This window comes from Aspergillus uvarum, assembly GCF_003184745.1.
Source record: "Aspergillus uvarum CBS 121591 unplaced genomic scaffold BO82scaffold_110, whole genome shotgun sequence".
NCBI lineage: Eukaryota > Fungi > Ascomycota > Eurotiomycetes > Eurotiales > Aspergillaceae > Aspergillus > Aspergillus uvarum.
In genome coordinates this window covers 22,885-35,652 of record NW_020291407.1, presented here as the reverse complement: position 1 = coordinate 35,652, position 12,768 = coordinate 22,885, and the positions used below count along the sequence as shown (strand labels likewise).

Below are 12,768 nucleotides of genomic sequence, written 5' to 3'. Positions count from 1 at the left end.
GCCTGCACTGGCCAGGACCCACATCTTAGCGCGATCGGCATTGTAGGGTGCACACTGTCCGGAATATTGCAACATCGTGCAACATTCTGCTTGCGTCTACTCTCTTACACACATCGGTTGGAAGGCCTAGAATTCCCATACGTCTATACTTACTCATTTACTGAAATAAAGCGTATTGATCGAAAGAATCGCTAGTTTCCCGTCGTAAACCTTAAGACAAGGCGGTGGATCATGCCGAGCTGCTTAGGTAGTTGGGGGGATCAGCTGTCGAGCTCAACAGACATTGGATCCTATTTACAAATGTGGCCGTGGAACATCAACTGGGTGGCGTGATATCACGATATTTCAAGGGAAATTCAAGATAGTAGGCGAGTGTTTCGAAGGTACATCTAGAATTCCTGGCTCACGAGATAGCAATGCGCTTCGGCGTCAAGTACTTCATTATAAGATTTGGACGAGTTTCAACGGAAAGCTACTGTTTAAACGATTGATGTCAAGAGCTTATGTACATTTCCTTGGGCGTGGAATAGTGTCTTAATGTCAGCTTGTTGCGGGATAAAGTTCAGAAGACAGGGGAACAATCGTTTGACTGGGTTGGAGCGGAGTCGGATGACTCTCGACAAGTACTCAATTGGTTACAGTTAAGTTTCAGGGTTATCTTTGGAGAATGGAAGTGTTTGCGGGAACCTTAATGCTATGCACGCTATGTTTGTGCATTAGACATCTTCACTAACATAACCAACTATCAACTGCTGAAGATGGGCAGACTCATCGTAATCTCATTTGGGTGAGATCTAGATGAAGCGTGAGATATTGCCGCTGGTAGGCTGCCACGCATCTTCAAAAAGCACGCGCTCCACGCGAAACGCGACGAAGGGCGGGTCGCGACCCGGGCCAAGCACTGTGCCTCACAGCCCCGATTGATCAGCGACCAAGGTGGCAAACAAAGTATTGGACAGATACATTGTTGCTAGAGCATTACAGCAGTGCAAGACCCATTTGCTACCATTGAGTACGCCAAGTCGATCTGGCATCCGGAAAATGTAAATCAGTCCTCCCAACGCATTAAGACCGATATAGATGAGATACGATGGAATCATGGCTTGTGGAGAAGCGGATGACCCCAAGCTTGCGTGAATTGCAGGAGCCAGCATTAATATTCCGTAGCCCAAGCAGATAGATGGGAAGTCGGGAAAGGTGCCTTCGTGGAAGTTGACGCACTTGGATAGACTGTGCGTGGCCGTGAGAATGAGAGTCAAAAGATAAGCGCCATATATCCACTGGTCATGGTGAAACTGAATGTGAACGAACGCGGAAGCTGCGACGGCCATCCAGATGATGGTTGCTGCTTCTTCCAGATGAGACGTAGGATGGCCGAAACGGGTACATAAAGTGAGAACAGATGGAGTCAAAGCAGCGAGAAATATGATAAGGATGATGATTGTGTCACCCAGTGCAATCTGTGCTTGACCAATGGGAAGAATGACATAATTGAAAAAGTAGTTGACTGCTGGGAGAGAGATAGTGAAAAGTTCGATTAGCCGGATGAATATGACAGGAAGATCGCTTCCTCGAACTCGGGCGAGGATCATTTTGAGTTATCGGGCCAGATAGCAACACTTGAAGCGGAAAGTTGGAATGTTTTCACAAAGCTTCAGCGTGATCAGTGTTTTGTTCCGTCAATGTAGCATGAAGGAAGATATAATAGACGATCTATATATAGGGTGAAGACAGCAAGTCCGGTCTTGACCGATTCTGGTCCAATCTTAAACCTGCCCTCAATTTGAGCAACGGCTGCTTCCACATCTTTTGGACATCAACAAGAATGATAGACGATTCGAATCCGACCACAAGCTATTTTGATCATAGGGCGGGGCAATTAGTCCCCCAACTCAAGAACACGAATACTTCCAGTTCTTATCCACAACCTCGATCAACACCGGTGCACATTGTATGATAGTGATATTGTTTTAGAGAAATTAATCATCAGTCAACAGTTTATGGAAAGTCATTAGTGGGCTGCCTTTTCTCACTCTCGCTGTCAAACATTTTCACGTGCGATTTGGGCACAAGAGAGCCTACAGGAAACGGCAGCTGCGGAAAAGAAGCCTGTTGAATGACGCAAGGTTCCCTGTCAAGGCCCGCAGCTTCCGATTATTTGTCCGGGGTGAAGGTTCATCAATGTCGGGTATACAGACAATAGGCGTGCGCTTTGTCTGCCCTGAAACAAAATAAACATAATCATAATTTGAGCAAGCGTCATCTCAGCAGCTAGCTCTGGATGCAGCAGTTTAGAGCATCCTACTGCGGGTGAGTCGGATGAGCCTACCCACACGAATAGCGCTATACATCAAGAGGCCTGCAGAATTCCGAGGCCCAGCAATAATTCTACAGAGAACCCTGGGAGTAAAGCAGGAATGGAATAAATGTATCGATTGGGACTTGTGGGATTTGAATTGTCCTTTCAGAAGCATTGATACACAGTATACCATCTAGTCGGAGATCTGCTGCTTCGTCTGGCTCGCTCAATGGGGTGGAATCCAGCCCACAGCCTAGTTGTCTTTCTAGCTATCTGCGCATGCATCACTGCTGCCTTATTAGGCTATGTTCTGGCCCGGTCGTGCGGAAACAAGGCATTTAATGAGGCGCCAACCAAATTGATCAGCGCTGGGCAAGCTTCATACATGCGCAGAGTCCGAGGTGACAATCGGCAGAAGCTCTTTGACCTCCTTGACATCGAGCAACACGTTCCGCACGGACGTTGAAAACTTATGTTACCCTCAAAACCTTGGCTCCACGGAGCCTCATATGACATTTCTGAGGGTGAAGCTACTCGGCTTGTCAAGTGATACTCCAGTCAGAAGCATTCTGCGCCAGGTAAGTCTTTCTTTCCTCGGTCCTTGACCTTCTCACAGTTAGGTCAGCCATGATCCCCTGACTCTGCAACCTGTCCAACCGTCTTAGCAACGTTCTGGATACGACGGACTCTGGTTGTGGAAAAAGAGTGGATATTCTCTCTATGAACCGCAGCGAGGAACAAGAAACCGGATTAATGACCAATCCGATGTTACTTCTCAGATAGAGTTTAAGTCGTGAACTGGAGATAACGCCGGAATAAAATCGATTGATTACATGCAAGACAATGAAGTTAGAGTGTATTTAAGCGTCCGCCTATCGCAGGCATGCCATTGAAGAAGCCTATGTGTTTGCTTCGGTGCGAATCATTTCTCTTTCCGACCAGAGGCCACAATGCCCAAGGGACATCTTTTTGTACCAATACAATCTGTGCTGATCTTGGGGATGATCTTCAGTCTTACGTGCCTGATCCTGCGATTGCGGGTTAGGAGGCGACTGAACGGCAGGCTTTATCCAGAAGATGGTAAGTGCTGTTGATGAATGCTAGAAACATGTCGCTCGGCGCTTGCTCGATCTGGCCTCTGACTCTAACGCGGAGCAATCATGGCAGTCTGTTTGGTCCTATCATGGGTAAGATTATAGAGGGTAGTCTGGAAGTCGACGCTCATAGATCGATAGATCGTCTGTATAAACACCCAAGGCTTGATTCTCTGTAGGTATTCGCTCACAGACTTGGCGGGACCATGGTCGCTTACTCATACCACAGATGCTCTGTACAACGCTGGATTGGGGGTACATGTTCAAGACCTTACGACCCGCCTATTGGACTTGTATGAAAAGGTACGTCATCGGATAAGGCGATTTTCCCATGGCTCACGTTGGGCCCAACAGCTATTTCTTGCAACCGCGTGCCTCTTTGTCACGGGTCTATGTCTTGCCAGGGGCGCTCATCTGATCTTTTTGGGTCGCATCCTTGCCGGAAAACACACGCTGCGTTATGCACTATATGCTGCCACTGCATTCATCACAGCCGGCTCGTTCATTATCATATCGCTTTTTGTCTTCGCTTGCCGACCTATCACCCGATCATGGAATGTGTCCCAGGCCGGCAAGTGTATTAGTCGACCCGCAATTTTTATTGCCGTTGCAGTTCTGAATATATGCTCTGACATCCTGCTGGCACTGCTGCCCGTGCCGCTGATCTACAATATGCAGGTACCTCGAGCACAGAAAGTCAAATTTGTGATCCTTTCTATCATGGTCTGCGTGTAAGCATCGAGACCCCACAAAAGCACCGTGGCCCACAGCCGCTTGAATTGACCTTCTACAGGACATTCGTTGCCAGCGCTATCCGACTGCGCGTTACAATTCCCTTACTGAAAACCGACGACTTGACGTACGACATAGCGCCACTTGCGTTGCTCGTGTAAGGAGTCTGGACTGCTTTCCAGTGAGGGTCCACTATCTAACGCACCGTCGCAGTGGTATCGAAGCGAATCTAATAGTCATTGCAGCCTGTCTACCAGCATTACGGCAGGGCTTCCGGATGGCCCTCAAAGACCATGATATGCCCCGGGACGAACTATCAAAGCCCACTGACAATCTCGCGAACTGTGACAGTCCGCCAGGGAGGACACCGCGCTTGGAATTGTCACCCTTGGACAGTATTGTCATCGGTCCACCAAGACTCCCGCTTCAAATTTCAGGAGCCAAGGTGTCAGCATGAACCACTCAGCTTTGACTTTCTACGACTATTCTCTCACTCCATGAACACTCCGGGCTATCAATGCTGTCTTAAACTGTAAATAAACACGTACTAATTAACTTACAACAAAACCGATAATCGTATTTCTCCACTTTGTATCACAAGCTTGGCATCGGATGGCTTCTAAATCGCCTACTTCGCTTAAGGATATCTAAATATCTACGGTAATATTCAAAAGCTTTTACACAAAGTCAACGACAGAAAATTTGATTGTGTTATGCCTAGCACAAACTGTTACTCCGACCAATCGAGACTCTAGCCTTGTCTCTCGAAGCGTCTCCCGTCTCGTCATCAATACTTTCAGTCTCGGAAAATACACCAGAAATTGACACAAAGCACGGTAAATCATGAAATGGCAACACTGGAGGCCTTTTGGCGGGCGATTTTGATGGCGTCTTGGGTACATAGTCTTCCGGTGTCTTGTGGATGATTGTCGATTGAGGGTCCTACAAGGCTGGATGAGTAATTTTTAGTCGCAGCGATCATCATAGAACTTACCACCTCTTCCGTGAGGGGAGATGGCTCATTCGGATTTGTGTTGAATACATAGATCCGCCCGCTTGGCATCCTCATTGTACACCATGTCTCGATATCGTAGCGATCACGAAATTCCTTGATTCTTCTGAACAGGTTATGGCGCCGTTTTCGAATTTGCTCCTGTGTATTGCGGTCCCAAGGGGACTTTTGAATCTTTCCGGTTCTTGGAGACATCTCGTGATCGAATAATACAATGGCTACAGAATGATTTTGCCCAGGAAGACTTTTGGGGGATAAATACTACATATTTTGTGTTTCGAACTCAGGAGAGCGAGCACGGTCAGAAAGGCATTGTACTAGGAGCTTTGAAGCTGTTCAATAGATTGTGCCATTGACTGAATGTATCTCATATGTTGATATAGAATGCAAATCTGAGGGCCTCACATTTTATACAGAGCAATTAAATTTCGTCAGAGTAGAGTGTTGGTTACTATTCACATTCTGCGAAATAGTTACCATGCGGTATGGCTTTCTCAACCTGGGCTAGAGCCTTGAAGAACCGTTGAACGCTTTGATTCAAAAGCTTATATTCAGGTGTTAGCCCAGGCTGCCTGCAGAACTTACTGCGGGGACCAATCACTTGGAGCACGCGAATGAGTACAAATATTGCCTGGTTGGACCAAGCTGCAGAGCATTCTCTGATGTCGAAGCGCCAATTCACGAACCTACCTCTAAATTTCCGTCTGGCTTGCACCAACCCACCTGAAAAGGCCAATCGGCGGGATACCAAAATCATGGCTCATGGTAGTACTGAAACACTACCCAAGGTATGCTTCACTCTAGCAGTCTTCCTTCGACCTTTGCCCCTTTACCCAGTATTATCTAGGCTAACTGCTGCCCATAATCCAAGGTCAACCTGGTCGGGCTGGGCTATCGCCCGAACCAGCCTCATTCAGACCCGGTTCCCGATGCTGACACTAAATCTCACATCTTTGACTTTGAAGGGCAGGCGAATACGCTGATCAGAGAGAGAGAGACTTTCCTGCAAACTATAGACAAATTGGAGAACGAGAACCGGAAATTGATTGAGATCGCCGCCAAATTAGCTTCGGCGTTCGACCGACAAGCAAGCATTGGAGTCGAAGTCGGAATGACGGCTCTCGTCTGGGATTTGCGAAGAAGTCAACGAGATCTGGCGTCAGAGAGAGAGATGGCCAGTGCGCAATGGCGGATCATTGAAGATCAGGCATATCGCATTGCAATGCACGAACAGGAGATCGCTCAATTGAGAGTTAATCTTGCGTCTGGGAAATAGACAACAACCCAGGAGAGCAAGCATTGCCTTGCTGCTAAGCGATAGTACGACCGTCATTGGAAATATAGCTCGTCTCGGGTTATTCAGGCCTCGTTGTGGCTGTTTTCCACATCAACGGCCACACCCTGGCAACTTGGGACCTTGTTCTCTCTTGTCCGCTCATATTGAAAGCCGCTTGCGAAAATAGACTGGTGACCGATCTGAATTATTCTACAGTGCCTTGCGCAACCGCCATGTCTACCCGGAGCTCTTGATTCTTGTTTTCCGATCCATCAACCAGAGGTTCTAGTTCTTATACCGTCAGTGTGGAAATAAAACTTCTCAGAAAGCTAGACCTGGTTTCGTGGTACCCTCAAGTTTCGTCTTGGTGTTCCCATCTCACGGAGCCATAAATCTCAAGTTTCTTCTCATTTATATTTATCTCTTAGAGAATCAATACATGGTGGGAGAGATGGTATTTTACAAAGCGTTGGTCACGTCAACAGAACTGAAAGAATCTGAAACATGAGCCATACCGATGCATGCAAAGAGGCAGATTCTTGTCACAAGTCATTGTTCTCAGCCTGACAATGCTCAAGAAGTATAATTCTCGTGGATGATACTTCACTCTTTCTCTTACTGATTTTATTGTTGAAAGGATTGGGTTCTATTACAGCATATCTTGTAGAGTTATACAAGATATAATAATACATATCCGCTTACTACAGTATTCATTTGCTAGATCTACCGGGATGAGATCAGGCAGATTCGAACCACTGGATTATGAATTCCTGCGTAGCATTAATCATCCTGGGCTCTTCAGTAAGCACTTCTATTGTGCTCTCCTCTGACTCACTCGGCAACAATAATTACTTTGCTAAGAAGATATTGTTTTAGTTAATGTAAGCGGCTCTTCCTGGACTGTGGAGCAGTGCGCTGGCGACGAAACACTAATTCCAGGATTAGAATTTGGCTGGCTATACAAGTGGAGAGAACGGGAGTATCATTCGCATAGCCATTAGTCATAACCTAGGCCCGGACCAATAATGCTATATAACAGACGACCGCGTTATAGCTGCAGGATGACAAGCATATATTTGCATTGACTAAGCGACACTAATGAAGACGCCCATCACCGACGAAGCAAGCCAGACAGCCGTGAGAGCCCTCAGCCTAGGAGGACAAACCCTACGCCAGGTTAGCATATGTAGACTTTGTCCTCGAGTACGGCAGGGTACAAGGATTCAGAGGCCGGAGGCGCAGTGAGGATGAGATCAACACTTACTCTTCGGAGCTGAGACCAATATATCCACCCCAGAACAGCCACTGCGCAATCCACAGCAGGAGCATAATTATGACTATAGCGGCATACATCTTCGTTCGTGGAGACGTCCGGGCCTGCTGCTCTCCTTGAACAGAGAATGTGCCGTATCTTCCGCCGGAATCATCTCTCCCCATATGGTCTCCCAGCAATCGTTCCTCCAAGCCCTGAGTCGAGCCCTCTATCTGCGCACAGATGCAAGGTGATATTGTCATTCTCAGGCGCTCAGCGAGGCTAGGTGTTGTCTGCGTCTGCTTAGCTCTTGTCTGCCAAATACTAGGCCGATCGAAGATTAGGGTGTCAAGGGCGGCGATTACCATTCCCCGATTGTGCATAGCCCGCATAACTTGAAAAACCGTCAGACCGACAACTACCCCCCACATAAGCGCTCCAGTGTACATGGTCTCTGCTAAAGTCCCTCTGCGTATCTCGTGTAGACGTCCAAGATAGAAATCGTGGTATAGGCCGTACTTGATGGTCATAAGCATGTAATACGAGGATATAAACTGCATAATGATCTCGGCAAGTACGACGGACGCTGCGGCGGATAATCTTGTCGTTCCGAACGGCTCTTGTAGGCCGAGCAGCAAAACTACCATCCAGGCAGGACGAGGGATCGAGCACCAGAGAAGCAATAAGTGAATAGTAGGGACGTTTTCATATCCAGGAGTCATCTCAACAAGCAGCACATTGTACCAATTTGCAAGCAGTTGCGACCCAGCTATTAGCATCCCCTTGACAAGCCAAGTGTGCGAGTAGCACAAGTACGAGTACCATTGCTGTCGACAATCGCCCGTAAATCGAGGTAAACCCCGCTGGATAAGAAATGCTGCGAGAGCAATCGCTATATTGAGTGTGTAGAAGCTTCTCAGCTTCCACTCATTGGAGACACATGTTCTCTCCCCAGAAGTACGTCGCACCCGGGTGAGATAACTGATATCTGAATTGTTTGACGGCTTGATCGTCCATGGCCACGGAATCATTTCAACCGGGGTAGGGACAGCTAATGTCCTACTCCAGTCATTCGGCAAGCCGTGCCAATCCTGCACTTGGCCACAAAGATCATACAACCAGCCCACGTAGTCTATGCGGGACTCGAATACGCGGCAGGATCCCCCGCAGGACTCGTACTTGATATTGCGGCAAAAGCAAGCCCGGTCCACTGCACGCTTGACATCACAATAGCCACTCAAGTCGGGTTCACAAGCATCTGCTGCGCATATATTAGGCAGCTCGATCACTTCCGGCGGCATGTCCACGACACACGAGGGCCAGTGCCAATCTTCGATGGGAATGTAGGCGGATTGTGTGGTTTTGAGCCCGTCTGTCCAGTCAGGAGGCAAGGATGTTGGGCCACATGTGGCTCGAATCCAGAGACGCTCTTTCGTGAGCTCCAGCAAATCCGATTCCAGACAAGGTTCGCTTTCGAGATCTATGGTGAAGGTACTGCAGAAGCATTCTTTATCGAAATAGTCACCATCGCTGATCCTTTGTCCGACAATATCGTAGCCAGCAGTTTTAGAATCGAGAGCAATCATGGAATGTCGGAGTTCATCATACTCCCAGGGACGGGCCGCATTTCCCGTATGCTGTGTTGTACCCGTGAAGCCACAGCAGGCCATAATATGCTGAAATGGTTCTGATGAGAGAGCAGAGCTCGATTCCGTCAGACATGTCGATGCCTTGTTCATCACATCAACAGCTGCATATCCTTTCGCCAAAGAGGCCGGAGTGAGATGTTCCAGCCCGTTCCCATCGCCGACATTGATCAGCCACCTCCGACCGGTGATTCTCCGGACCCACTGGTACAATTGCGCTTTGGCGAGAGTGGATCGACTACAGTACCTGAAATAGCTCGCGATAACATCGGGAGAGAACTCCACGCTCAGACAGCTGAGCTGGGTCAGCCACTGGTGATGGGTGCAGATGATGCCAAAGTGCCTAGTGCATCGTTTGCTGGTGCATTTCGTCATTGCCTTCAGCCAGGCAGCCTGATCTTGCTGGGCAATGCATTGCGGCATAGGGGGCAAATCTTCGGGATTGACCCAGCCATTGCGATTTTCTTGCGGGACTATTACGAAGTTTTCCCCATCATTATTGACGTAGAGGTCATGAAGGGCTTGATATTCAGATTAGCGCCCAAGATAGGTGCAGATCTTGGAGATAGATTACCTTTAACATGGACAATAGATACAACAGCCACCATTAGGATTGAACATGTGCTAATTGTTTTCATCTTGCCCAAAATATCAAGATTTTGGGATACTACCAGTACGTGGAGTGGAGCCCACCGGAGAGCTCGAAGTGTTCCTGTCTGCGAGAAGGTGCGGGGCAAGTGTTTTGAAGGGAAACGGGCGCACACCGGACTAATCACTTGGGCGGCGTACAATATTCGACGGTCAAAATTGCAATACGCTTACTTTCAATTATTGGTCATTAAGTCAAGGCACTTCTTGCCAGAAATGCATAGGTTTCTCGTGATAATTATGACAGCGACTATGACAGTGGGTCACGGTAGGATGGCAGGGTGGACCGACTGCGGGCGGTGACCCTTGACCTCGACCCGGAGACCAAAACCGGAGCGGAATATTTTTGGACCGGAATGCTCAAATGAAATCAGAGTCACGTGGCATTCCCCACCCTGCCGGAAGATTGGCTTCCGCAGAAATCCTATAGACTCCGTTAGCCTTACTAGTTAGAGGGAGCAAGATCAATCAGGAGAAGCGGAAATGCCCATCAACCCAGCGGCCAGAAAGTCAGATATCGTCCAGCGGGTTTCTGGACTTGGTGCCGCTGAATGGCTACAAGCCAATCTGGACCCTATGTTGATGGATGCAAGGCGCCAATTCTCGACTAAGGGGGTATTTCAGAATCTGACAAACCTTGGGAAGGATATCCATCTGAGGCCCATTTTGAATCATAGTGAGCAGGCCAGGACTAGCCTTCGCAAAGTCTTCCACTTTGCTACGAAGTTCAGGAGGCGCCTGGCGTAAGACGTAATTGGCGAATGCAAAAGTGATTGAAGCGAATGACCAAATTTTCTGTCTCGCCTCATCAGTCTGATAGTCTAGTACATGGGTCGTCGGTGCGGCGACATAGCTGGTAGTATACAGCTGGACACTCACGTGAGATTTTTCGTGGTCTTTCCGTTTAGCAACCTCAGTCTTCTGCTGTGTCCTGGATACATATCGCCTGTCTCGACAAGGAGCGCTTGTCCTGAGTCTCCGGATTGAAGGCACACGCTTGGTGTCGACATTGTTACCCATCTTGAGTGGTATGTTGACTGACTGTGAACCGTAATGACTGCGTCCGAAAGGCAGGAGAAGAGTCTATCCAGTTCCTGGGCAAGCAGCAAAAAGGCTGTCGATGATGTATTAAAGACGAAAGCTCTGAGTCAGATTAGGATCGATGTTGCATCAAGACATAATTTATAATGGAAAGCCGTTGAGAGCACTGTTCAAACTGGAGACAGAAAGTGGGTATGGGGGCGCCGTTAGTGCTTGCTTCGGCAAATAGCGCAACGCCGGCGTCGCCACCATTCCATGAGGGATGATGAAACGATAAAAAATCAATCGGATCAGACAGTACAATCAATAGACCAGAGACTACCATCGAGACCAGGCTTGATATCTGTTCAATTAGTCGAAACAAATTAACAACACCTCATGAAGTGGATCCGGTACGAATCTGGACCCGGTGTTCAACATGCAACCATACTACTAACGCAGTACCCCAATACCCAGCAGACAGAGTTCGACCCTTGTCATCTGAACAAGGCGTGGTCAATGGTGGATCCGACATAAATGACACTCTCTTGCGCGCTAATTGCACAGAGTCACTACTGTCATTCCTGGATCAATTCCTGGATCAATTCTTTCGTTAAGTGCATCTCACACAGCCCGAACGTTTACCCAGAACAAGAACTAGCCACTCAAATGGGGGCAAAGTGGAACAGATCAGAACTGGAGAAGCTGCGATCGTGGGTGGCAGAGCATGACAAAAAGGGTACCAAATGGTCGGAAAGAGAGAAGAGGTGGAAAAAAGAGCAGGGTACGCCAAGATCCGCCGCGGCAATCCGTGCGCAATTCCTTCGTTTGAGCCATGGTTGGATACCCAAGTGCATGATCGACCAAGCGCAGTCGTCGGAATCATGTGATCAGGCACCGACTCCTCCTTCTCCTCGATTTCGGCATAGGTGGTGGCAGCTTCGAAGAACATGCGCCTCCTATCCCACCCGCTTGCCTCGCAAGCAGCGTCGGTACCGGGTAAATCTTTTCGGCAGTGTTATCAAATCCTTCAGATCAACACCACGACGCAGTTCTTCGCCACCTGTATCGACACTAAGCCGGCATTCCACTTCCCCACGAGTCGAGCACTCCACATCCCTTCCAGTCCAGCATCCTGTAAAAGGCACACCAAAAGCGATGGAGAGAGTGCTTCCACCTTATGATGACGTGTCCAGGTTACGGTCTTGTCTCGAATTCTGTAAGTGCTGACGCCCAAAGAAAGCGATCTGCTATCACTAATACAGCTTCAGATGTGGCTTACCGACTGCATAACACATCGGTCAAGGAGGTAGGCGCAGCAATTCGCGGCGAACCTACCACTGGTGCTACGCTGATGCCCGGCTTGTGATGACACAGATTCAGATTGAGAATGTTCTTGTACTCTAATGCTGAGACATGTTCGCATGGTCTATTCGGCTTCCCTGGTGAGATGGCAGTTCAAAAAAGCTGCCCCTGGCATCCATCTTGATAGGCTTTCTACCGTCCTAGAAAGACTAGGCGTCTAGGTCGTATTGGTATGAAGCCGTATCTGTTAGACATCAAATTCACTGCATGCCCTTCTTATTAGTCGCCCGATCGACTCCAAAGTACTTTTTCCAGGGACTGTGCGTTGCGAGCCAGAACAAAATACGTAGGGCCATCGGATGAGAGCGAACCCATGGCCCGGATTTCTTGATATCATCGGGCTGCGGAAAAGAGACAAATTCTTCACAACGGCAAGCACCTGCACGCGCCAATATAAAGGCCCGTTCCACGCCGCTATTGTAAC

The 12,768-nt window shown here is 48.4% G+C and overlaps 6 protein-coding genes across 6 annotated transcripts; 2 read left to right on the top strand and 4 right to left on the bottom strand.

The window, feature by feature from the left end:
- Positions 1–761: 761 nt before the first annotated feature.
- Positions 762–1,592, bottom strand: BO82DRAFT_409844 (uncharacterized protein; the record flags this gene model as incomplete). The annotated part of the gene is made up of 1 exon (XM_025639747.1): positions 762–1,592. The coding sequence occupies one exon, from the start codon at positions 1,590–1,592 to the stop codon at positions 909–911; it is 684 nt and encodes a 227-aa protein (XP_025485818.1). The 3' UTR covers positions 762–908.
- Positions 1,593–3,249: 1,657 nt separating this feature from the next.
- On the top strand, positions 3,250–4,644 carry BO82DRAFT_409838 (uncharacterized protein; the record flags this gene model as incomplete). The annotated part of the gene is made up of 7 exons (XM_025639746.1): positions 3,250–3,379; positions 3,467–3,486; positions 3,535–3,568; positions 3,623–3,696; positions 3,748–4,124; positions 4,187–4,282; positions 4,339–4,644. The coding sequence occupies 7 exons, from the start codon at positions 3,250–3,252 to the stop codon at positions 4,580–4,582; spliced, it is 975 nt and encodes a 324-aa protein (XP_025485817.1). The 3' UTR covers positions 4,583–4,644.
- A 400-nt stretch (positions 4,645–5,044) lies between these two features.
- On the bottom strand, positions 5,045–5,293 carry BO82DRAFT_242277 (uncharacterized protein; the record flags this gene model as incomplete). Its single annotated transcript, XM_025630799.1, has 1 exon — positions 5,045–5,293. A coding segment is annotated over one exon (249 nt), but the record flags the coding sequence as incomplete, so codon positions are not given.
- A 2,261-nt stretch (positions 5,294–7,554) lies between these two features.
- On the bottom strand, positions 7,555–9,714 carry BO82DRAFT_359881 (uncharacterized protein). The gene has a single exon (XM_025636684.1). The coding sequence runs from the start codon at positions 9,684–9,686 to the stop codon at positions 7,674–7,676; it is 2,013 nt and encodes a 670-aa protein (XP_025485815.1). The 5' UTR covers positions 9,687–9,714; the 3' UTR covers positions 7,555–7,673.
- A 735-nt stretch (positions 9,715–10,449) lies between these two features.
- Positions 10,450–10,979, bottom strand: BO82DRAFT_370062 (uncharacterized protein; the record flags this gene model as incomplete). Its single annotated transcript, XM_025637195.1, has 2 exons — positions 10,450–10,533; positions 10,596–10,979. The coding sequence occupies 2 exons, from the start codon at positions 10,977–10,979 to the stop codon at positions 10,450–10,452; spliced, it is 468 nt and encodes a 155-aa protein (XP_025485814.1).
- A 347-nt stretch (positions 10,980–11,326) lies between these two features.
- Positions 11,327–12,348, top strand: BO82DRAFT_396730 (uncharacterized protein; the record flags this gene model as incomplete). The annotated part of the gene is made up of 2 exons (XM_025638860.1): positions 11,327–12,198; positions 12,245–12,348. Exons 1-2 carry the CDS (start codon positions 11,517–11,519, stop codon positions 12,346–12,348), a joined length of 786 nt encoding a protein of 261 aa, XP_025485813.1. The 5' UTR covers positions 11,327–11,516.
- Between the last annotated feature and the right edge of the window lie 420 nt (positions 12,349–12,768).

Excerpts from the sequence above, each read along its gene's own strand:
- BO82DRAFT_359881 (XM_025636684.1), bottom strand. The coding sequence starts at position 9,686 with ATGACGAAATGCACCAGCAAACGATGCACTAGGCACTTTGGCATCATC.